This window comes from Salvia miltiorrhiza, chromosome 6, assembly GCF_028751815.1.
Source record: "Salvia miltiorrhiza cultivar Shanhuang (shh) chromosome 6, IMPLAD_Smil_shh, whole genome shotgun sequence".
Taxonomy (NCBI): domain Eukaryota; kingdom Viridiplantae; phylum Streptophyta; class Magnoliopsida; order Lamiales; family Lamiaceae; genus Salvia; species Salvia miltiorrhiza.
The window spans coordinates 40,780,235-40,802,979 of NC_080392.1; the positions used below are offsets into that span (position 1 = coordinate 40,780,235).

The 22,745-nt window shown below is 35.1% G+C and overlaps 1 protein-coding gene, 2 long non-coding RNA genes and 1 pseudogene across 3 annotated transcripts; 1 reads left to right on the forward strand and 3 right to left on the reverse strand.

The window, feature by feature from the left end:
- Window positions 1-470: 470 nt before the first annotated feature.
- On the reverse strand, window positions 471-1,621 carry LOC130989550 (uncharacterized). Its single transcript, XR_009090680.1, has 2 exons — window positions 1,484-1,621; window positions 471-1,252 (listed from the first exon to the last, which is right to left on the reverse strand). It is a non-coding gene; the product is annotated as an uncharacterized LOC130989550 (long non-coding RNA).
- An 858-nt stretch (window positions 1,622-2,479) lies between these two features.
- LOC130989551 (E3 ubiquitin-protein ligase MPSR1-like) lies at window positions 2,480-3,534 on the forward strand. The gene has a single exon (XM_057913524.1). It carries the CDS (start codon window positions 2,801-2,803, stop codon window positions 3,413-3,415), a length of 615 nt encoding a protein of 204 aa, XP_057769507.1. The 5' UTR covers window positions 2,480-2,800; the 3' UTR covers window positions 3,416-3,534.
- Window positions 3,535-10,177: 6,643 nt separating this feature from the next.
- On the reverse strand, window positions 10,178-10,624 carry LOC130989554 (uncharacterized). The gene is made up of 2 exons (XR_009090681.1): window positions 10,481-10,624; window positions 10,178-10,364 (listed from the first exon to the last, which is right to left on the reverse strand). It is a non-coding gene; the product is annotated as an uncharacterized LOC130989554 (long non-coding RNA).
- A 3,955-nt stretch (window positions 10,625-14,579) lies between these two features.
- LOC130989552 (uncharacterized protein At5g19025-like) lies at window positions 14,580-15,943 on the reverse strand (annotated as a pseudogene).
- Window positions 15,944-22,745: the final 6,802 nt, after the last annotated feature.

Genomic DNA, 22,745 nt, shown 5'->3' on the forward strand with positions numbered 1-22,745 from the left:
TATTTTGGTAACAGTGACCATTTTTTTATATTTTTATCTTAGTGGACAATTTTTAACTTTACAATATGAAAGTGGCCATTTTAAAAATCCACTCTTATTTTTATCCCTTAGTTTATCTAGCAAATTTATCGATCAAAGATAACATATCTTTAGGGTGCGTTCTCTTTGGATGTAAATTTATCATAAGAAAATGAGGGATAAAAAAATATGATTTTTTTAGTATATCCGTATATTTTTTATTCCATGTTCTTTGAGATGAAAAGCATAGGTAATCACATCAACACTCTAAGGAATTATTATCACACCAATCCCCCATGATAATATTATCATAATTGGAGTGAAAATGAGAGAAAATGGGGGCTTTCGATTTTTTTTCATCTTATCCGAGAAAATTATCCTTCTTATAGAATATGTGAAAATAATAATAAAAAATAGTAAAAATATATATTTTCCACCATTTTTTTTTAAAAAAAAAAAACGCACCCCTACAAGTAAATTTTACAAAATAAATATAATTTATGACGTGTGTACTTGTAAAGAATAACAACAAGCACAATGGCATACAACAATACTCCTTCCGTCCCAATAATGAAGACACACTTTCCTCATTGGATTGTCCCAATAATAAAGAAACACTTCTAAACATAGAAATAATTAGGCATTAATTAAAACCCCTAATTATTCTTTAATTGTCCTATAAATTAAAAAACCCTAACTATTATTCCACACAATTGTCCGCATCCTTCTCCAACCTTAATTTCTCATCTCTCACAAACTCTCTCGTCTCAACCACCTGCCGCCCCAGCCTCTTTCGGCGACGAGCGATGCTGGTGACTTCCGCTGGACCTCCGGCGAACAACGCCGCCGTCCTCACCTTCCAGATCGCCGGACCCACCCTCGACATTTCTCACCTTTCCTATTGCTCCGATTAGTTAGCGATAAGGTCGTCGCTCTTGTTGACGCCAACCAGAGCCCTAGGCCCCAAAACCATACGCCAAATCGCGGTCCCTGACTTCAATTTTCTTTGGTGGCGGCGATGATATTCTCTCTCATCTCTAGAATCGTCCTAGAAATCAAATCCGGCAAAGAGAGACGATAGAGATGTCGATTTCGTCAATCAATGTCGCCGCTCGTGCCGTACTCTGTGGCAGAGCCAGCGAAATTGAAGGGCTGTGAAGACGAGGGGCCAAAGGAAGACGAGGGGCGTAATCAAAGCCAGAGGAAATGCGCCAAGTTCAATGTGATGATTTTTCTGGAAAATAAAAAAAAATCATATAGATTTATCAGATTTGATGAACATTTTCTTCTTTATCAGATTTTTCTTTTCGTATATAGATTTACAATTGTATATAAATTTGCTTCAATGAAGTGTGTGGTGGTGGACGGCGGTGGTGGTCGGTGACTTGGCGGCGATTCCACCGGAGAAGAAGAAGACATAAAGTTAATTGCTTATGAGATAGCTTTAAAACAATTTAAAACTTACACTCAACTCTCTACTTTAATTCTTCTAAATTCTCGTGCCAAAATGAAGTATGTCTTCATTATTGGGACGAAGGGAGTACAAATGAGCCACAAGCTCCCAACCAAACTTATCTTTGCATTGCTAACACATCGTGTCCACCGTCCACTGCATACAATTTACTTTAAAATTATAAAAAAAAAAAATTTAAATATTTAAATAATTACAATCACCCTAATACAAGGTTGAAACACGTCTACTCTACGATGATGTAATCAATTATTTAATTATTTTTCTTTTTATAATTTTAAAGTAAACTGTACAAGATAGAGGTTGTTTGTGAATTGAGCCCACAATCCCAACCGCACCCCCTTCTGCGAAACCACAACTTCCACCTAAATTCCATCTTTTTTTCATTTTATAATTGAATCTTGGCTTATACTTCCACTACGTATGCGCTGACTCACTTGCTTTGCTTTACTTCCTACTTGTATTGATCGTGTCGTTCTACAAAAATAAGTAAAGATTTTGGTATTTTGTATAATAAATTGATGGCCCCAATTTTGACCGTGGATGAATTTTTGACAATTTGGGCCACGTGAGTATTGGATCACTTAAATTTGATTCGAAGATTTGAAGATAAGTATTGGAGAGCTTGATTAATTTTTAAAGAAAATTTATGAATTTAAAATTCCTTGCAGCGCTTTTTGTGAGAGTAAAGTCCTTTGTAAAAATCGAATCCAACCAACGTTAACTTGTATTTTCGTAATATCTAAGTATTTTATATAAAAGAACATGGCCGAAAATTATGTAATAAGATAAAAAAATATATATAGCAATAATAACAAGTGATATTATTCAAATGTAAAGGTTTTCATGCATGTGCCCTAGCTCTAGGAGTGCCAAGTAAGTAGTGTTATCATATCGTGGTTCGAATCGACATGATAAAATTTACTAAAAACAAACAAAAACCGAAAGGTGTGAATCTTTGTGTATTTTACCGCAATTATCTATAATTATTTTATTTTTTTGAAGGAAAATTATCCAATTATTTAGTGAAACCAAAACACCGCATGCCAGTAGCAGCTACATAAATTTGGAGGAAAGCGGAAGTGACGAGTAAGGAGTGACGTCCTAACCGAAAACTATTCAAATTCAAAACTTAAATCGTAAGTATTTCCGCACAAATTTCTAGAATCTTCCACCGCCCTAAAGCTAAACCCCCGCGTTGCCGGTCCATATATAAACCGGCTCCAATTTCCCCATTTCTCTTCTTACCAATTTTTCTCAATAAAATCAAATTAAAAAAAAATAAAAGGAAAAACTCGAAAGGCGAAAAAGATGTCTTCATCAAATCCGGACTCGTCTCCGTCTCCTCCGTCTCTGGAGGAGCTGAGCACTAGAGGCGCCACCGCGCTCCTCCTCCCCTGGATCCTGCGAATGGCGACGGCGGCGGACTCCCCTCCCGGCGAGGTGGCGGTGTTCGTCCACCAGCCGACCCGATCGATAACCCTAGTGGAGGGGTCCTTAGACGTGGAGTCGCTCCTCCGCGAGCTCCCGTGGAAGGAGGGGCCGCTGCCGGCGACGAAGGCCTCGATCGAGTCGCTGCCGCTAGTCCGGGTATCGGAGGTGGGGGTGGAGTGCTCGATCTGCCTGGCCGAGTACGACGAGGAATCGGAAGTGAAGGAGATGCCGTGCCGGCATCGGTTTCACTCGGATTGCATAGGTAAGTGGCTGGGAATCCACGGATCGTGCCCGATTTGCCGATTCGGTATGCCGGTGGAGGAAAGGAAAGAGGGGGATGAGAGGGGAGGGTGGAGGATTCATTTGTTTGTGGCGCGGCCCGACCCGGATCCGGATGTGGATATGGATGCGGGTGCGGGCAATTGGGATGATGAGGAGGCCAATGATGACGAGTCGACAGCTCAGAATATGGACATTCATGAAAGCGATTGAATTTTTGTTGTTGTTGATGTAGGGAATTATATTTATTTATTTATTTTAGTGTAGTAAGTGGAAGACGTACATGTACAATCAATATATCAATATATAAAATCTAAACCAATCCTCAAAAATATTTCTCATCAATATCATCACTAATAACCATTAATAACAGTTAATTTAATTATTAATTATATTAAATGTCATTAATGGATAGTTATATATATTTGTTTAAATATTTTTCATATTTAAGTTAGTTAACCAACCTAATTTAGTGTCAATTAAGAGATTTTCTTTTCAATACATAATAATTTATGTAATTTTTTACATATTTTTTTATTTATAGGTAATCAATTTAAATATAAAATTAACACATTTTATGGTAATATTCCCTCCGTCCCACTATAAGTGAAATCTTTTATTTGTTATTATTTAGGTTGAGAAGCTTAATTATTTATCGACTTAATTTGCTCGAACTATTTTTTTCATTTAATACATAAAAAATAATTAAATTTCATAATTCTTGTCCATCTATTTTAGGATAATTATTGGTAGATTTTATTTGTTATTATTTTATCAACATATAAAATTTTAAAAAGGGTTAATTGCATATAATATCACGAACTTTGTCCGAAATCCATTTTCCCCACGATCTTTAAAAATTTCATTTTTTTTATTAAATACTATGAAATTTGTTCAATTTTCCCACGATTTTTTTACCCTAAAATCGAAATTGATGTGGCTCGCCGGCACACGTCATTCCGATAAATTAAACGACGCGTTTCAGTTTGAACATTAAAACTCTCGTTTCAACAATCAGCGTCACCAATGGGCGAAGCACCAGCGCCAACAATCGGCGCACTGGTTTGGAAGGTTGGAAACACGAAGCAATCGCGCTAGCAATTAGCGAGCAATCGACGCCACTAGTTTGGATGGCCTCGACACAAAGACTTCCGCATTGGTTTGGAGAGGAACCCTTCAACAGAGGTGGTGGAAAGGAAAACAATCATTTTTTTCTAGCGCCAAAAGCAATCTTTGATTTCCTTTTGCCCGATAAAAGTGAGAAATTAAGAGTTTTTTTATTATGATTTAATATTATATGTGTTATTTAAAATTCATATAAATTCCACGTCAGTGTTACGTGTAAAATTAAATCCATGTCATTGCTATATAATTTTTCCGGTCATCGAAAAAAAAAATTGTGGTGAAATTGATTAAATATCAAAGTATTTGATAAAAAAAATGAAATTTTTAAAGATCGTGGGAAAAATAAATTTTGGACAAAGTTCATGATATTATATGCAATTAACCCTTTTAAAAATTATTCTATAAATCTATTAAATGTAAAAATATTATAAATAGATATAGTATATGAACACACTCACATTCACATATATATAAATGGATTAAGGTGCAGATAGGCCCCTTAAGTGGAAGCCCTTATAGCGTTTCACTCCTCTTACTCACTGTGTGTGCAATTTAGCCCCCTAAAGTACCAAAAATCGAACATTTAACCCCCTCCGCCCTAACTCCATCAGTCCACCGTTAGTCAATTTTTTTTTAATTCGAAAATGGTCCTCTGATGGATTTGTCTCTATATGCCATGGTCTGCAGCAGATCAAGAGCGCTCATCTGCGCCGCCTCGTCCCTGCTCCCGGCCAGCTCCACCACCCCTGCAATGCCACCGTCTTCCACCATGAATCTCTTTATCTCCTCCACCGCCACTCTGATCAGCGGCGCAATCGCGCGGGCGGCGATCAGCTCGGCTTTGCAGGGCGGGAAGCCGGCGATCAAGCAGACGGCTCTCGCGGCCTCCTCCTGCACCTCCGTCTCTTGAAAATCAAGTAAATTGACAAGAATGTTTAAGAAACCTTAAATCTCGGCGCCAATCTTGACATACTTATCATCTTCTCGAATGACTTGGTTCAAGGCAAAGAGGGCTTCCCTCTTCATTGCCTTGCTCCCGATTTTGAGCCTGGAAACAACGTCGTTGAGGTAGAAACGCACGTCGTAGAAACGCACGTCGTCCTTGGAGGCGGAGGCGGCGAGCCTGGACACAACGAGGGTGTGACTCTACTCTAGCAGGCCGGCGGCATAGATTTCGCGGAAGCTGGTGATGTGGGCGTCGAGCTTCGCCGACAGCATGTCGAGATCACTCTGCATGAGGAGCTTCCCGATGTAGAGGACTTCGAGCACCGCCGCGCGAGGCCGTCGCAGCTTGCGATTGTGCTTAGAATATTCTCCAGCGCCTCAATTTTTGAATTAAAAAAATTGACTAACGGTGGACTGACGGAGTTAGGGCGAAGGGGGTTAAATGTTCGATTTTTGGTATTTTAGGGGCTAAATTGCACACACAGTGAGTAAGAGGAGTGAAACGCTATAAGGACCTCTACTTAAGGGGCCTATCTGCACCTTAACCCTATATAAATTGTGGGTGCGGCTAGAATTCCGCGCCTGAGATCTTACCCAATAGTGTTTAGATTTGTGCTTTAATGGACTCAATCAAAAGTCTTGTTTACTTTTTTTAAAGTCACATTTATTTATTTTTTAAAAAAAATAACTTGATTTGAAGAAAAGTCTTATTTCCATTTTGAAGAAAATTTTATTTATGTAATATAACAATTACTAGACTACCATTGTCAGCAATCACCTCAACCACTCAACCATCCATCTTTTCAATATTTAATTAATTTATCTCTTTTTTATATCACCAATATTCATCACAACCAACCACATATGTTTTGAATGGTTTATCAATGACCACAACCACAATATTTTATAAATTTATTTTGTTCTTAATTTTAATCATACTTCCTCCGTCCCAATTCAATAGGTCATGTTTCCTTATTCGGACGTTCCAATTCAAGTGGTCACTTCCAAAAATGGAAAGTCAACAAATAACAAATATCCTCATATAACTCATTATTTACACCAAATGTCATTATACTTCATAGTGTTCACACATAATTATATTTTCTTTATTCTCTCTCCTACTTTTTGGACACATATATCCTCAACAAAAGTTATTTTATCTCTCCTATTTTATTATAAATTAGGGTTAATTGCCGCTAAATTCAAAAGCTTTTTTAGAATTCGCGATATTCTCACCAACTTCAAAATCGGCGTATAAATACACAAATTGAGAATTCGTTTTTAATGTTCCCAAAATTATTAACTCCGGTGAAATGAGGTGGCAATCACTGAATATGTGTCAAATATATGGCAATTATGTATTACATGTCATTTTTTTATTTGTTTAATAATCTTATTTTAATAAAATATAATAATTTATTAATAAATTAATTTACAAAAAAAATAAAAAAATCCTACCCCCATCCCCAAACACCCGCCAAACATACCCCCTTCCCCAACCCCTCGACCACCTAATCCCCCTCTCCCCTCTCTCATCCCTCTCCTCGATCTGTCGGAACAAGGCGGCAAATGCCACCACCGCGCCGCCGTCGTTCGTCTGCCCAGGCAAACGCCACTGCGCCGCCGTCGTTCGTGGATGCGGCGTCGTTTTTGTGGGATGGAAGGGCTCGGTGGCGGCGGGAGAAGGAGGAGACTAGGAGGGTGAGGTGGCACTTGGAGGTGGTCGGGGAGGCCGGAATCTCTGTGGGAATTCGATTGTGATGAGCTTGATTTTGAAGCCGGAGTCGTGGGCCTTTTTCACTAGGTCGGAAAAGGCAGGGGTGGAGATGATGGTGGCTAGGGTGCGATTTCGAAAACCGCAATTTGGGGCCTAGGGCACGAGCGGCGTTGAGCGGCCCAGTTCTAGGAGGAGCAACAACGGTGAGGAGGCCGCGAGGAGGGGAGGGGCGAGTCGCTCCCCCCTTCTTCTTGTTGCTTGAATCCTTGATTTTCCATTATCGTTGCTCGAATCGTGAGCAACGGCAGCGGGGGTGTTCTGGTCTAGCTGGGGAAACTTAGCGTGAGAGACAAAGAGAGAGGGTGGCGAGAATAGAAAGGAGAGGGTGACCAGAGACGAGGGAGACCGCGATTTGGGGCTTAGAGCACGATTCAGGGAGGGAGCTGCGATTCAGGGCAGTGGCGGCTCCGCCATCCGAGCTTGAAGCTCTCGCCGGCGACCTGGAAATCACAGCCCCAATTTTTCTTTTTCTTTTTCTTTTTTTAATTGTTGTTGGAAATCAAAACGACGTCGTATTGTTTTAAAAAAAATGACGTCGTTTTCTTGCACCGCCGACTATGCCGCGTTGTATTTACGGTAGTCCACGTCACCTTCAATTTGGGGTTTTTTTCTTAGTTTGGGAACATTAAGAACGAATTTTCAATTCATGTATTCATACACCGATTTTGAAGTTGGTGAGAATATCGCGAATTCTCAAAAGTTTTTGAATTTAGCGATAATTAATGATTACTAAATTCTTAGCAACAAAAATGACTGCAACTAACACAGGTAATTGTAGCAAGCAACAAGTAATCGAGTATCGTATCCTCAGGGACTGAAAAATCGAAATCACCCTAGCTATCTCCTAAACAAACTAAAATAGTAGACAGACAAACGCAAGTAGAGGTTGATTTACTTAAACTAAAACTCAAATAAAAGAATAACAAAGCAAATTTCTAAATCAAATAATTAAGGAAAAATAACTGATCCTAGGGTAGTAAGTTCATTAACTAAATCTACGCAATTAATCTATTAATCCTATGTACCAATTTAATCCAGTTTTGATGAGAGATCACTTAATTAATCAATCACTCTCGCTAGAGCAGCAACGATCGTAGATTAGTAAATTCTCTATCTCTGCTAGGTCTCAAGAAAATCTACTAACTCCCAATAGCTCTTAAAAATAGCTCCCTATGATCCACCTATCTCTGCTAGGTCTCAAGGTTAAAATCATATCATACATAGTACAAAGCTCGAAAATACTGATAAAATCCGAAAATCCCGCAAAATCCCGAAAATTCGGAAATTCCCGTCGGGCAATATTCACTACTGCGCGCAACTTTCTTGTTTCGGCCATATCTTCCTTGTCCGAACTCGGATTTCCGAACCGGTTTAGCCTACGAACTCGTATCGAGACGATCTACAACTTTCCTTAAGACCATCAGTCCAAATTCGAACTCCATATTTCTGTAAAAATCATCAAAGTACGACCAAGTAACATATTTCACAAGATAAAATAATTTAAGCACAAAACAATCATTGAACACTCAATTTCCTATCAAATTGACATCAAGAGAACATTAAAAACCATGGAAACATGAGTGTTATCAATTAACCCTATAAATTATTCGTTTCTTAACATCTGTGTCCAAGGCTTGTGGCCTATTGAATCGGGCCAAAAGGAGTAATATTTTTAATTATATTAAATACTAATTAAAAACAATATCAAAATTAAAAGAGAATGATAAAGTTTTTAATAGTGAAAATTAATGTTATATATAGAGAGAATAATAAATTTATATTGTGTGTATAACTATAGCAAGACGTGTGTCTATTTATAGAGGATTAAAAAAAAATTATTTTTTCAATTTTTATTTTGATATAATACACTGTATAAAATATATTCAACATTTAACTTAATATCAAAATAAAATTGAATACATTAATAACAAATTGATACTTGTCACAAAAAGAGTGGAGAATTTAATTAATTGATGAGGTGATGGTTAATCACCCATTAAGTGATCATTGTTATTTGTAGTCTTAAAGCAATGACAAGTCAGTAAGCCAGGTCAAGTCTAGTCCCTTTTGTAAAATATTTTTCAAAAGCTTATAAACTCTTAAATAATTTATACGTTATTTTATGTAATGTATATATAATTGGTTATTTAACATTCATTATTTTTAACTATATGCCATGCTAATTTAGTCATTTTCGTTTGTTATTCGTATCGACCTTAGTATTAGTTTTGTATTTTCATTAATCATTATCCTTTTTTTACTTCTGTTTTTAAAATTTGAAAATTGCATATAAAACTGGACCTACAACAAAGATCTGTTTATACGTTATTCTGTTTTTATAAATCACTAGTACGTTCGCCCGTGCGATGCACGGGGAGCACTGAAATATATAAATATAGAACATATAATAAAAACATAAACAAAAGAAATTTTTTTAATTAAAATTATTCAATAAAAAACATGAATATAAGTACTTAAATTACTCAAAATCAAAAGCAAGTATAAATAAGTAATAAATATCAATTATGTGTCATATAAATATAATTGATTCAAGTCATATTTTTGTATTATTATTAATATCTTCAAAAGAATAATTTTTAACCATTATCACGTTTGATGAAAACATTTTTTTTCTTTCTTGAAATTATAGAATAATGAAAATGGGTATTTTTTTTTTCTTTCAAGTTGACATGGGTAGTTTTCATTATTAATACAATATTAAACTGATTAGCCCCAATAACTATATCAAAATATATTTCTAAACCGTAGCTTTTTTTTATCGTTCCTACTCAGCTTCTTGTTCTCCATATTAACGCCGCGTTCCTTTTCTTATTCTTTTTCTTCTTTGGTCCTTTGCTTCTTCTCCTAAATGTTTCTTCTCGTGCTTTTCTTCTTCTTACCTCTTATGCTTCTTCCAACTACTTCTTCACATCACTATAGTAATTTTTATAATCTTTAGGCTTCGAAGATGAAAGTTTGAATAGAATATAACTTCAATGAAAGAATAAAAGAAGAATGTCCAGCTGTGCTGCAAATCACATCTAATTTTTTTTTATTCACTCTACATTTTAAAGTTTCCATATTCTCTTTCAACTAATTAAGAAAGAGAAAATAAAGCAGTTGATATATTATTTCAATAAAAATATGTTATTTTAATTATTTTGTCCCTAATGTTCCAACTTACAATAGCTCATATAATTAAACCTCATAAATGTATTTATGGACAATAGGTTTGGAAGAACTTGGTGTCTTTACATGCTCTGGAAAGAACTAAAACTATTAAAACTCACCTTGAAAGCTTCTTCCAGTCATGCCCTAAAATAGATAAATAGAAGTTACATTAGAGAACTACATTTGCAACACTTATATTACTTTGAACTTGGAAATCGGAAGCAAGATTTATTCCAATGCCACTTAATGGAACACCTTACTTTGGAGAAGGTTTTATTGGTATGTCAACACCCTGCCAAACACCAATGAACTAAATAATAAGCAAATGAGTTAATGTCTTGGATTGACAAAATTAACGTTTTAAACATATTTAAGTCTAAAAACTCTAAATCAGTGAGAAAAATAGCTAGATAATTGAACACAAAAACAATTTAGAGCCACAGACTTTGTTCCACCAAATAAATAGATTAATTTAAATCATAAAATTCAGAATCATAGCACTGCCTAACATTGCCTATGATGAACAAATTCTTCCAACCACTAACTTAACAGCTCAAGTTGTATATCTCTCTATCATCACTTCAAAGCTACTCGCAACTTCAGTACTGGAAGCTACAATACTACATCCAACTAAATGAACTCTATAAAAAGACACAGGACTGAATAAATGCAAATAAAAGAGATAAGAGATAGAACGTAATTACCACTCTCAATTTGAGGATACTCCACGCCTAAAAATTTCTCCTTCTTTTGGCTTAAAATTTGGGGCAACCTCTATCAACTTTAAAATATGGGTTAATTTCATATGTGGGATTAGAGAGATGAGAGGCTGTGCTACGGCCTACGGGAATACAGAGACGGTGAGACTGCGAATCGCAAGCTATCTTATCCATGACCTGCAATAAAGACCAAAATTTGTAAGGCCCTTTATGACTGAACAGATGCATGCTTTCCTCTCGTTCGATTCAAAGTTGAAGAAAATAAAAAGAGGGATGAGAAAGAATTTAACCGATAGATTTCTTCTTCTGCGGTTTGGCATCCCGATCATCCCTAGATGCACTAAATCTAGTCTCATGCTCTTTATCTATGCTTCTTCTCCCATTATAACATTAATTGTGCTTCAATTCGATAACAACTGCATGCTAATGCATAAGTGGATGGAGAGCAGTTGGAAAAATTAAATTGATTTCTGAAAAATAATAGTTGCTCCAGAGACATTGTGATAGAACCGTGTGAGAGAGATAAAATTTATATTGTGAGAGAAACGTGAGAGAGAGAGAGAGAGAGAGAGATAAAATTGAAATTCTGAGCGAAACGTGCTAGGGAGGGAGAGAGAAAGCTGTTGTTGTGAAGGAACGTGTGTGGGAGAATTTTACCAAATAACTGCTGCAAACTATATTTTCATATAATATATAGATAGATATATAGATAATAATAAATAGATATAGATTTATTTACAGAATTGCCACAAACTGTGTTTTCATATAATAGATAGATTATCCTTGTTTAAATGTTCGTATGAGAAAGTTTTAAATAAGATCTTCAACCATCCAACAAAGAAGATTTTTGCTATAGTGATGATCTGTAAGAGAGTGGTAGTATTTCTGATGTAATTCGAGTTTTTCCTTTCGAGATACAAAATATTTGTAGTAGAATTGGACATCTACATGTGAGGAGAAATGCACAAGAATAGCTGTGCCCCAGTTCTCTACTTTCCTTTTGAGATACAAAATAGCTGTTGTATGTATATATATTTTTGTGGTTTAGGATTTTATTTATGTATGTTTGATCGATTGATTGGAAATTTAGTATTGGACCTAGCGTGTGTAGGATATTTCCTAAAATTGCACTAATAACTAATAAACACCAAAACCATATACTTGTACAAAGAAAAGCATAACAAACATTCACCATAAAGTAATACTTCATCAATCCTGTAAAAACAAACCTAATTTTCTATATTTCGTTGCATCCACAAAAAATAATACTACTCTTTCATTTATAGACACTACCTCATAACAAATCAATATATATTATTAAGAGAAATAATGTAGTCGGATGGCCATAATGAAGATTGAAAATCAAATTTTGGCGTCTAATCTTCAAACCACAAAGTCTGACTATTAATTAGGCGGTATGCCTAATATACCCTTTTTACTCGGCCGATGGGGACTTTGAGCGCTCGCGCGGTGCTCGTGGGTGAATAGCGCTACCGCTGGGTGATTGCGCGACCGTTGGAAGCTTATGGGTGAGTTGCGCGCTCGCGGGGAAAAGCCAGCGCCCGTTGCACGTATGGCACTGATAGTGCCATAAGTGCCAAGAGGATCATTTTACTTGGTTTTATTTTGAATTTCCGTTGGCACTTGTGGCACTATTTGGCACTTATGGCACTAATAGTGCCACAAGTGCCAAAAGGATCATATTAAACACTTCCCCGTAGGCTTTAGCTGTTCCATTTAGGGTTTAGATGATCCATTTAGAATTTTTGTTTGTTTGTTTGTTTCATGTGCTTCATCTTCTTCACATCATGATTTCTTGATTCTATTGTTGTTGTTTATGTATTTCTGTTGCACGTATGACATTTATGTCACTATTAGTGCCATGAGTACCAAAATGACCATTTTACTTGGTTTTATTTTGGATTTCCGTTGGCACTTATGCACTAATAGTGCCAAAAGTGTTAACGGAAATTCAAAATAAAATCAAGTAAAATCTTGGCACTTATAGCACTATTAGTGCCATAAGTGCCTAACCCGACCCAGCACACAACCCGCGTGCCTGATCCTACCTGGTCCGCCTCATTAAGGGTAAAAACGTCCGAAATCAATAAAATGGCCAAATTTTATGTTTTTTCAATGAGTGGCCATAAATTGTGTTTTATGCTTCATTTTGGCTACTTCAAAATTTTACTCTTATTAAGATATGTTTGCTTTTTATCCTTCTAAATGGAGGGTTAATATAATAAAATATAAAATTATCACTTAAAGTAGGGACCACAATTTTTTTTATATCTTATTTGGTTTGGATGATAATATATTTATTCACTCCTCATAAGGTGGTATAAAATTATACCATTCTCCCTTAAATATAAAACTATCCTTTTTTGAAGGGAAAAGGTGCTCCCCGAAAATTTATACCATCTGCCCGAATTTTTTATTTCATCAAAGCAAATAAGGTATAAGGTGATAAATGGAGCTTATCTGTCCCTTATACCTCAAAGCAAACACACCCTTAATACATAAACTTATTTACCTATTCTATTACATATAACCACCACTTCAATTTAACCTAAACCCTATTATCCACTAAGGTTGGTCCCTTTATCCACTTTAACACTATCCTTATAATATATCACTTTCTCCGTTCACAATAAACTAAACTATAATTACTAAAATTCGTGTCACTCATTCCTATGACTATTTTAACAGAATGTGGGAGTATCCCTGTTCAAAAATCAAAAAATTTATAGAATTTAACTCCCTGTGTAGAAACAGGTCATTTATAGGTGAATGCAGAAAAATCTAAGATAAAAACCGTGTGACATAAACTCATCAAACTCCCTGAAAAGCAAGAAAGATTCATCACGTCCAAGAACTGCTTAAAGCATCACAACAACAATCAATATCTGATACACAATGTAATCAATCACACTCAATAAAAGGAAAAACAAGCCATCAATTCACAAAGTTAGATCACACTGTCAAAGCAACAGAGGATTTCTCTACTTACTCGCATAGTTTCTTCAATAATATAGCATTATCAGCCACCAAAATCTGATGTAGGAATGCTCAGCTTGACTTCAGCGGCAGCGACTTTTAAAGCGAAGCTGGCATCGGACAGGCCTCCCGTGGGAGAAAAAGAGACAGATATTGTCAAGATGATCCTCTTGGAGTAAATAAAGGATTCGTAAAAAAGGCAAACAATAATCTCCTCGACATACAGCAAGAATCAATGCCAAAAATCGCATTGCAGAATTCTGATTAGCTACATAAATATGATTTCAAGAAAGTCATTAGATGGCATTCTAATAGTTAACAGCGCATGAAGCTTCAAAGCATCAAAATCTAAACCGCCGTCTCCCATCAAACCTTACTAATAAGTTCACTATGACGGCTTGCTCAAGAGCACTAGCAAGTCGAACAATCAACAAGCATAACTCAAATTCACTACTAAGGGTAAAAAACCTAATAGATCATTGAAACCAACATAAAGCAGAGCAAGACGAATCATCTTTCAAATTCAAACGGCATCCAATATGAAGCAATGTAGCATTGCAAGAAGACATGACACTTTCCCAACACTCAAGAGCATCAAACATGGATTGAAAATGATTAAACTAATGTGAAAAGTTCCCATATATATTCCTCAATCAACCGGTTTATATATATATATATATATATATAATTTGTCCTTATTCAAATGAGCCTAATTAATGAGCTTATTCAAATCTACAATGTCCAAATGAACTCAACCAGGAAATGGATATGCTCATCATCATTATCATCACAACTAAAGCAACTTTCACCATATAACAATAAGCTACTATAACAAAGAAGAAATAAAGCATATGAAGATTCAAGACTACTTCTTAAGCTTCCGAGACGACCTCCTCGGCCCAAGAACCTCCATTCTCCCCACAGAGCATCCACACCTAGCTCGGAACACCAGCACCGCTCTCCCATTAGGTGGCGCCATCTTCTTGAGCTCGGCCTCGAGCTCCTTATGGTGATCACGAGGCAATTCAAAGAGGCCCTTCTTCAAGGAAGCCTCTGACAAACAAGCACACTTCTTCAAACTCTCCTCTGTTTCCAATTGAATGTCGAATTCTGCAGCCTTAGTTAGGCCTCGACACCCCGGCTTCCCGCACCTATTGTCTGTGCACACGGCGATGGCAACGAGAGCCATCGCCTGCGAACAGAATGCTGAGCCCTAAGCACCCAAACACCATGGGCGCGCGGATGATCTCCTCGCTCACCACGTCGACTACTTCCTCACCTAGTTCGACGGTTTTGTGCGCGAGGATTCGAGCGTAGGGGTAAAACAGGAACCCGCAAGAGGCGACCACAGCGATCAAGATCGCGACATCGATCACGGCGTAGCGGGATTGATCGCAAGCGGGGATGTTTAGCTGATTGAAGGAGATTGAATTTCTCTTACTCTTGTGCAAGTGGTTGTTGATTTGCTTCGATTTCGAACAGGGGTCGGCTGAATTCACGGATTTAGCCATACCTATGTGCTGCTCAACCGAAATCGAGCTATCGAAACAGACCATTTGGATTGGGGGAATTGAGATATCAAGATTGAAACTTTACCGAAACCCCACAACAAAATTGAAATCCAACTTCGATGATTTCACAACACCCACGAATTGGGAAACCGATTCCTTCGCGCGCCGATCAAATCGCAATCAAGGAGCGGGATCGGAATACGAGGATGATTGGATTGTTTGGGATTTTGATGTGAAACACAAGAGAGAGCTAGGAAGTCTTATAAGTGGGAGTCACGATGCACGCGAACTGTTTGATTGATCAATTATATGGGTTTCTTGAATCTGATGAACGATGAAATTCCGTCATGTGAATTGAATGGAAGGTGAGACACGGGTGTGGAAAAATTCGAGTGTATGAGAGAAGAAAAAAAGGAAGGAAATTTTCGAAAAAACAAAATGAGGATGAGAGGAGCAAGTGTCTATTCTTCTCTTGGAGTTTTGTGGGCTGTCATTTAATGGGCTGTTTGGACTAACTTTCATTCTGGTTTTTGGAATGATTGTTAAATGATTAATGTGGTCTGCTTTGTTATGATTTTTGGGCCTACATTAGGTGAATTTGGGACCTGCCGACTTAAGAAATAAAAAATAAAATAAATAAATTTCACCTTCCTTCTTGGTGAGGGGCGTTTATCAGAACAATTGGAAGAGAAAATGGAAAAAAAATAAGTTAATAGTGGTATCTAGGGGTGAGAATTTAGATTCGGTTAATTGGTTGATTTCAAAATTGAATTTGAATTTTTCAAATTCAATTATGCAATCATCCAAAATATTTTGTTTGGTTTGATAATCGGTATATATATTTTGTTTATAAGTTTTGATATTCGGTTATACCTATTAACCGTTCGGATATAATCGATTAATCGAAATTATATATTAATATTTTAACTTTTAATTAAATAATAAATCTAAAAAGCCTGAAGTAAAACTCTTATTTTGATTTGATGGATGAGATATGTAAGATTGATAGGATTTGAAGTGTAATTAAATAATTTATCCAACTTAGACCGATAAACATTACCATCACTCAATTGGATGATTAGGTGTGAGTCAGATTATCAATCATTGATTTAATCATATAAATCAAACTCTTAAGTAGTTAAGGTGCGTGGATTATTTTATAATTATCAATCATGAATATATCATTCAAACCAAACGCTTCCTTACGTTCATGGATATACGTGATGTGGCAATCTTATGTTTTAAAAATAAAGATGTTAACTAACTTATGAGAAATGCATAGAGAGAGCAATTTATACCAAGCTTAATAAGATAGATATGAAATATTCCCGAGCTTCCAAAATTATTCATCTTCTTCATTATGAGGGATGAGTACGAGTGTTAACGAATATTTAAGTTTGTGAACAAACTAATTAATTAATTAATTCTCGATCCCAAAATATACAGGAGGCCATTTATCTACTGTGAGGCAAGTGATCAATCACTTTTTCTATATATATACCTCTTTTTCTAGCTCTAATTACAGCAGAAATTTTCATTGGTCATTTTCTTAAGCTATAGTATTCTTAGATATTCACTGATTCAAATTTACTTGTCTCTGCTCTTGTGTTTTGACTTCGAATAGAGTTCATAACCATTGAAGTTTTATTTTGTTAGAGCCTAAGAAGAAGAAGAGAAGAGGCAGATTGGCTAACAAGTAGAAAAAGTGGATGATTACACTAGCCTCCAAGTAGATAAGTGGTCTTTTGTATGTATATATGTATATATAGAGGAATTAATTAGTTTGAGAATAGCATGAATTATCAACCCAACAAATGATTCTGGTGATGTGTGTAGTTTCGAGTAAAAGTAGAGAGTAAGCTTAACTTGCTGATGGATTTTGCATTTTATCTTGAATATTGGTCAGAGATATTGTCAGAAACATGCGTGTGTATACAAGAATAGCTTAATCTTTTTGGGTGCATATATATGTTTAAGGAGATTTTTGTAGCTCAATATACAATTATAACTTATAAAATCAATACTATAATCTTTTATATATATATCTGATCTACTTTTGTTTTTCTTTATTTCCCAATTACACCTTCAATTCCTGCAACATATATATATATATATATTTAGATTTGTGTGGCGTTCAGTTGGTGCATCCTATCCAAAATAGTAGTATTTTCATACACTATATACATCTATCTATACTTAACAGAAAAAGAGCCTAAGGCAATTTATGGATTGCCTATTTTATCCCTATTATATATTTTATTTTAAGATTATTTTACATATTATATATTTATAAGAATATATTAATTTATTAGATATTACACGTAATCTATGTGATATATATCTATAGCTATTGATAAGGCTTATAGATAAATATATCCATTCAATAAATTATCTAATAAAAGTAATGAATTAATAGATTTTCTAAAATAATAAATTATCAACTAAAAATAATATTAATTACACGCACAATATACGTTCTTTCTGCTAGTAATGATAAAAGAATGATGTCTTCTTCCTCAATTTTAAAGGTTTGGAGGTTACAATTTCGTCTGAGCCCACAAAAATCGTATTTTTTTTTCGCGGCCACGGCTGTGACAGAGGTCTAAGAACATAGGTAACACCTCCAGGGCACCCGCAATCATGCCCACAGTCGTGGGTGAGACCGTGGGTGCCCCCTGGACTGAAACACCAGTGGTAGCGGTCCCACCTGCGGCAGTGGTTGTGACCACGGGAGCTCTGCGTAGTCGACTTGCTTGGCTTTGTTCTCCCTCATTTAAGCTCTGATTCGATTGCTGTTAGCCCTCACAGATTCCTCATGAAATGTACTTCAACCCCATGCTTTCACATTTCTCCAAATTTTCTTTAAATGTTCCTAAAATCACAGCAAAACTACAATCAAGCATCAAATCATCGTAAATTTAATCTAATTATTAGAGCAGAAACATGTATTCACAAGTTAGATACAAAGCAAAATGACAACAATTTCAATTCATGATAGATTGATGCACAATAACCATGTTTGTCACAGGTAATTCCGTCCAAAATGCTTAATTTTAACTGTTATTTGAAACGATGTTTGGGGGAGAACTATTGATTTTCACTATTTTGAATGGCTACAAAAACCACTTCTACAAAATGTTTGATAAGCATATATCAAATTAAAGATTGATAAACACTCATTTTGCATCATTTTTTGTTGATCTTCTTTGCATAATTATTGAGATTATGCACTTGTGTGGTGTCTTTTGATTTGTTTTCATTATTATATGGCTATATCACATTTGAGTGTTTTGGAGCATCTAAAGTCACATGATACTTGGAGGTCGAGAGTACATAGAATGAGACAAAAATTTAAGAAGCTTGGAATAGATCAAAATTCATAGTTCAAATGAGAGAGATATGACCAAATAAAAAATACGCGAATTTGGCGAGAAAGTCCTATTTTGACTCAAACTCTTATTCATTATCTTGATCTACTTAAGGAGTTTCATACCTATAAACACCTCTTCGAAGAAATATACCTTTACAGTTTACCATTTTATATTTCTACCTTTAGAATTTACTATTTATCTAGTTTTCAGAGTTTGGATTCGATTTCTGGAAGATTAAAGGTCATGTTCATCCTGAATTCTTTTTGGGTGTTGTTTATTTATTTAATTCAATTATTGTTCATTCAATTTTCTCTTCTATTTATTTAGTTATGTCTCACCTAGTACTTTTTCTGATTCTAGGTGTTTATATATAGTTGATTGAATTTATGCTATTGACTTGTTGATTCCAGCTTATGATTTACAATTTCCGGTGCCTAATTTTTTCGTGAATGATCTGATGAATAGTTTACATATTTAGTTATTCACTTTGAGACCTAGTGGAGATAACTGTTTAGCCAATTTAGGAATGTATAATATGATTTTAACCTTGATTCCATCTTATGATTTTAACCTTGTAATTTCGATTTATCAATATTTCTAGATACGACACTCGACCTACTACTTGTTATTAATTGCACCATTTAGTTGGGGTAAATATCATATTAAATCATGAACTATATCCGTTTTATCAAAAATACCCTGAACTATAAGAAATGTTCTCTAAACCCTCAACTATCAGGTTAATTTGTATCAAATATATCCTGCGTTCATTTTTCGATCACCAGAAACGTGATGTGGCTCACCGGATGCCACAATGTAATTTATATTTTATTTTTCAAATGACATGGCATAAAACGACATCGTTTCGTACCATGCCATTTAAAAAATTAAATTCCTACGCTGAAAATTTGAACTCTACGCTGAAAATTAAAATCTATGTTTACAATTAAGAATAAATTGAAAGAGAATTCTCAAAACTCTCTATCGGCATTGATCCTAATCTCCCTTAAGCTAGCGCGATCTTGGGATGGCAGTCGAAGGCCTGTAGCTTTGACGGGGAAGGAAAAGCAGAGAGGCAGCGGTTTGGACCGACATTACTACTGCAAAATCGGCAGCTCTGATTCTTGTGGAATATCCAAATGCCAAACATCAAAATCTTCAAGGGCTACGACATAGCCGTGAATGATACACGCATAATCCTCTTCAATTGCCCAAGATTCATGTTGGTGAGGCTAGAAATCATGAGAAAATCCGCAAAGAAGGTGGAGGAAATGAAGGCCTCGTAGAGCTCCAGAATGTTCATCTATGGTGTTTGATCATTTGCCTCAATGAGCGACGAGACGTGGCAGCACAAGTTGCGGGCCTTAAGCGAGATGAGGTTTTTTGACGGGGATGTGGCGCGATGTTCGGGAGTGTTCCTGGTGAAGAAGATCAGGAAGGTGAAGCCGCTGCTCATCGCGACTATTTCAAACTAATTAAGAGTTTTGGGAACTAATTTCAATTAGGGTCTGTTAATTAAAAGCAATTAATTCTTATAGAAGTTATGGGAAAATCACGGTTTAATTCAAATTCCAACGTAGATTTTTATTTTTTAAATGACATGGTACGAAACGACGTTGTTTTATGCCATGTAATTTAAAAAATAAAATATAAATTACACTTTGCATCCGACGAGCCACGTTACATTCCTGGTGACTGAAAAATGTGCACAATATATATTTAATACAAACCTAATAGTTTGAGGGTTTATAGAACATTTCTTTTAATTCAGGGTACTTTTGATAAAATGGGTATAGGTCTGGATTTAATATGATATTTACCCATTTAGTTGTAGTATTTTAGTTATCAAAGATCACAACTATAACTTTAATTAATACTAGCATTTGCACTCGTGCAACACACGAAAAGTATTTTTTATATTTGATTATATATGAAATTGATTATCATTTGATTATTATATAAAAATTCCAAATATAATTAAAAATACTACTCCCTCCGTCCCTGAAATAAGTTCCTCTTTTTTCATTTTGGGACGTCCCCCAAATAAGTTCCTCTTTCCTTCTTTCTATTTTTGGACAACTACCCCACCACTAATAATACTTTATTTATTCTTACTTTTCACTTTTTCACCACTCCCAATACTAATTATAACAATTTTTCACATTTTCACCACTCTCAATACTAATTATAATATATTTTTCTCCACTATCAATACACTTTACCATTTTCCTTAAAACTCGTGCCGTCCCCAAAGAGGAACTTATTTTGGGGACGGAGGGAGTATAATTTAAGATAAATATATTTTAGTTTAATATAAAAATAATAAAGAATAATTCATATTAATAAAAAATGATATTGTGAAAAAAGAAAACAATATAAGTTAAAAGATAATTGAAAAAAAACAGATTTATTCAACAAAAAAAAAGAGGAGAGAGGAGAGAGATTTTTCTTAAGTTTTAAACTTTAAATAAATATAATTTTTATATTTTAAATCTAATATTTACATAACATATATCAAATTAAAGCTCTTGTTATGATCTTTAATTTAATATGCATATAAAATATTTTATAATTACTCGAATTTGCAAATTTAAAAAAAAGAAATAAAATAGAAAAATAAGAAGTTAAAGGAAAAGAAAAAAAAAAGATGTATAGGTTATGAATAAACCGTCAATTTTATTCTAACTACAAAATTGCCACTCAATTTTGAAATTGATTTGAAATCAACTTGAAATTGAAAACTTCCTTTTTAATATAGTATAGATATTTGAATGGATTTTAAAAATAGTCTATTTTTTTTAGCAAACTTAAAAATTACTCACTAAAATAAAAACTTTAAAAAAATACCCACACTTACCATTTTACCATTTAAACACAATCCTAATATATATATATATATATATATATATATATATATATATATATATATATTTTACTCCCCCTACCCTGCCCCCCTCCCCCCAAGCCAAAACAAAAAAGATTTTCTTTTACTTCTGCCACCCCCCCCCCCCCCCCCACCAAACAACCCCCAAGCAAAAAAATAATTTCTTTTACTCCCCCACCTTGTCCACCCCCCCCCCCCCCCTCCCGCGACCACCTACCCCCAAGCAAAAAAAAAATATTACTTCCCCATCCCTACAAAATAATTTATTAATGTTTTGAATTCATAATTAAATTTTCTTGAATTCACAATCAGATCTATGAATTCACAACTTAATTTTCTTGAATTCACCACCAGATTTATAAATTCACAATTTAATGTTTTTGAATTCACGACCACATCTATGAATTCACAACCAGATCTATGAATTCACAACTGAATCATTAGTGTTGGTTGTGAATTTGAGTTTTAAAGCTCGAATTCACAACTAATTATTTTAGTTGTGAATTCGAGAATTCACAACCAGTTTGGTGAATTCACGATTGAATCGCTAGTGTTAGTTGTGAATTCGAGTTTTAAATTTCGAATTCACAACTAACTCTACATATTACTAATTATGAATTCAAGTAGTCGTGAATTTGAATTTTAAAGCTTGAATTTGAGTTTTAAAGCTTTAAAACAATAGACTAACAACTACGAATAGTGTTAGTTGTGAATTTGAGTTTAAAGTTTTAAAACAATAGACTAGCAACTAGTTGTAAATTCGAGCTTTAAAACTCAAATTCACGACTACTTGAATTTACAACTAGCAATAGAGTTGGTTGTGAATTCGAGATTTAAAACTAGAATTCACAACTAACACTAGCAATTCAATCGTGAATTCATCAAATTGGTTGTGAATTTCAAAACAACTAGTTGTGAATTCGAGCTTTAAAACTCGAATTCACAACCAACACTAACGATTCAGTTGTGAATTCATCGAGCTGGTTATGAATTCTAATTTTAGTTGTGAATTCATAAATTTGGTTGTGAATTCATAGATGTAG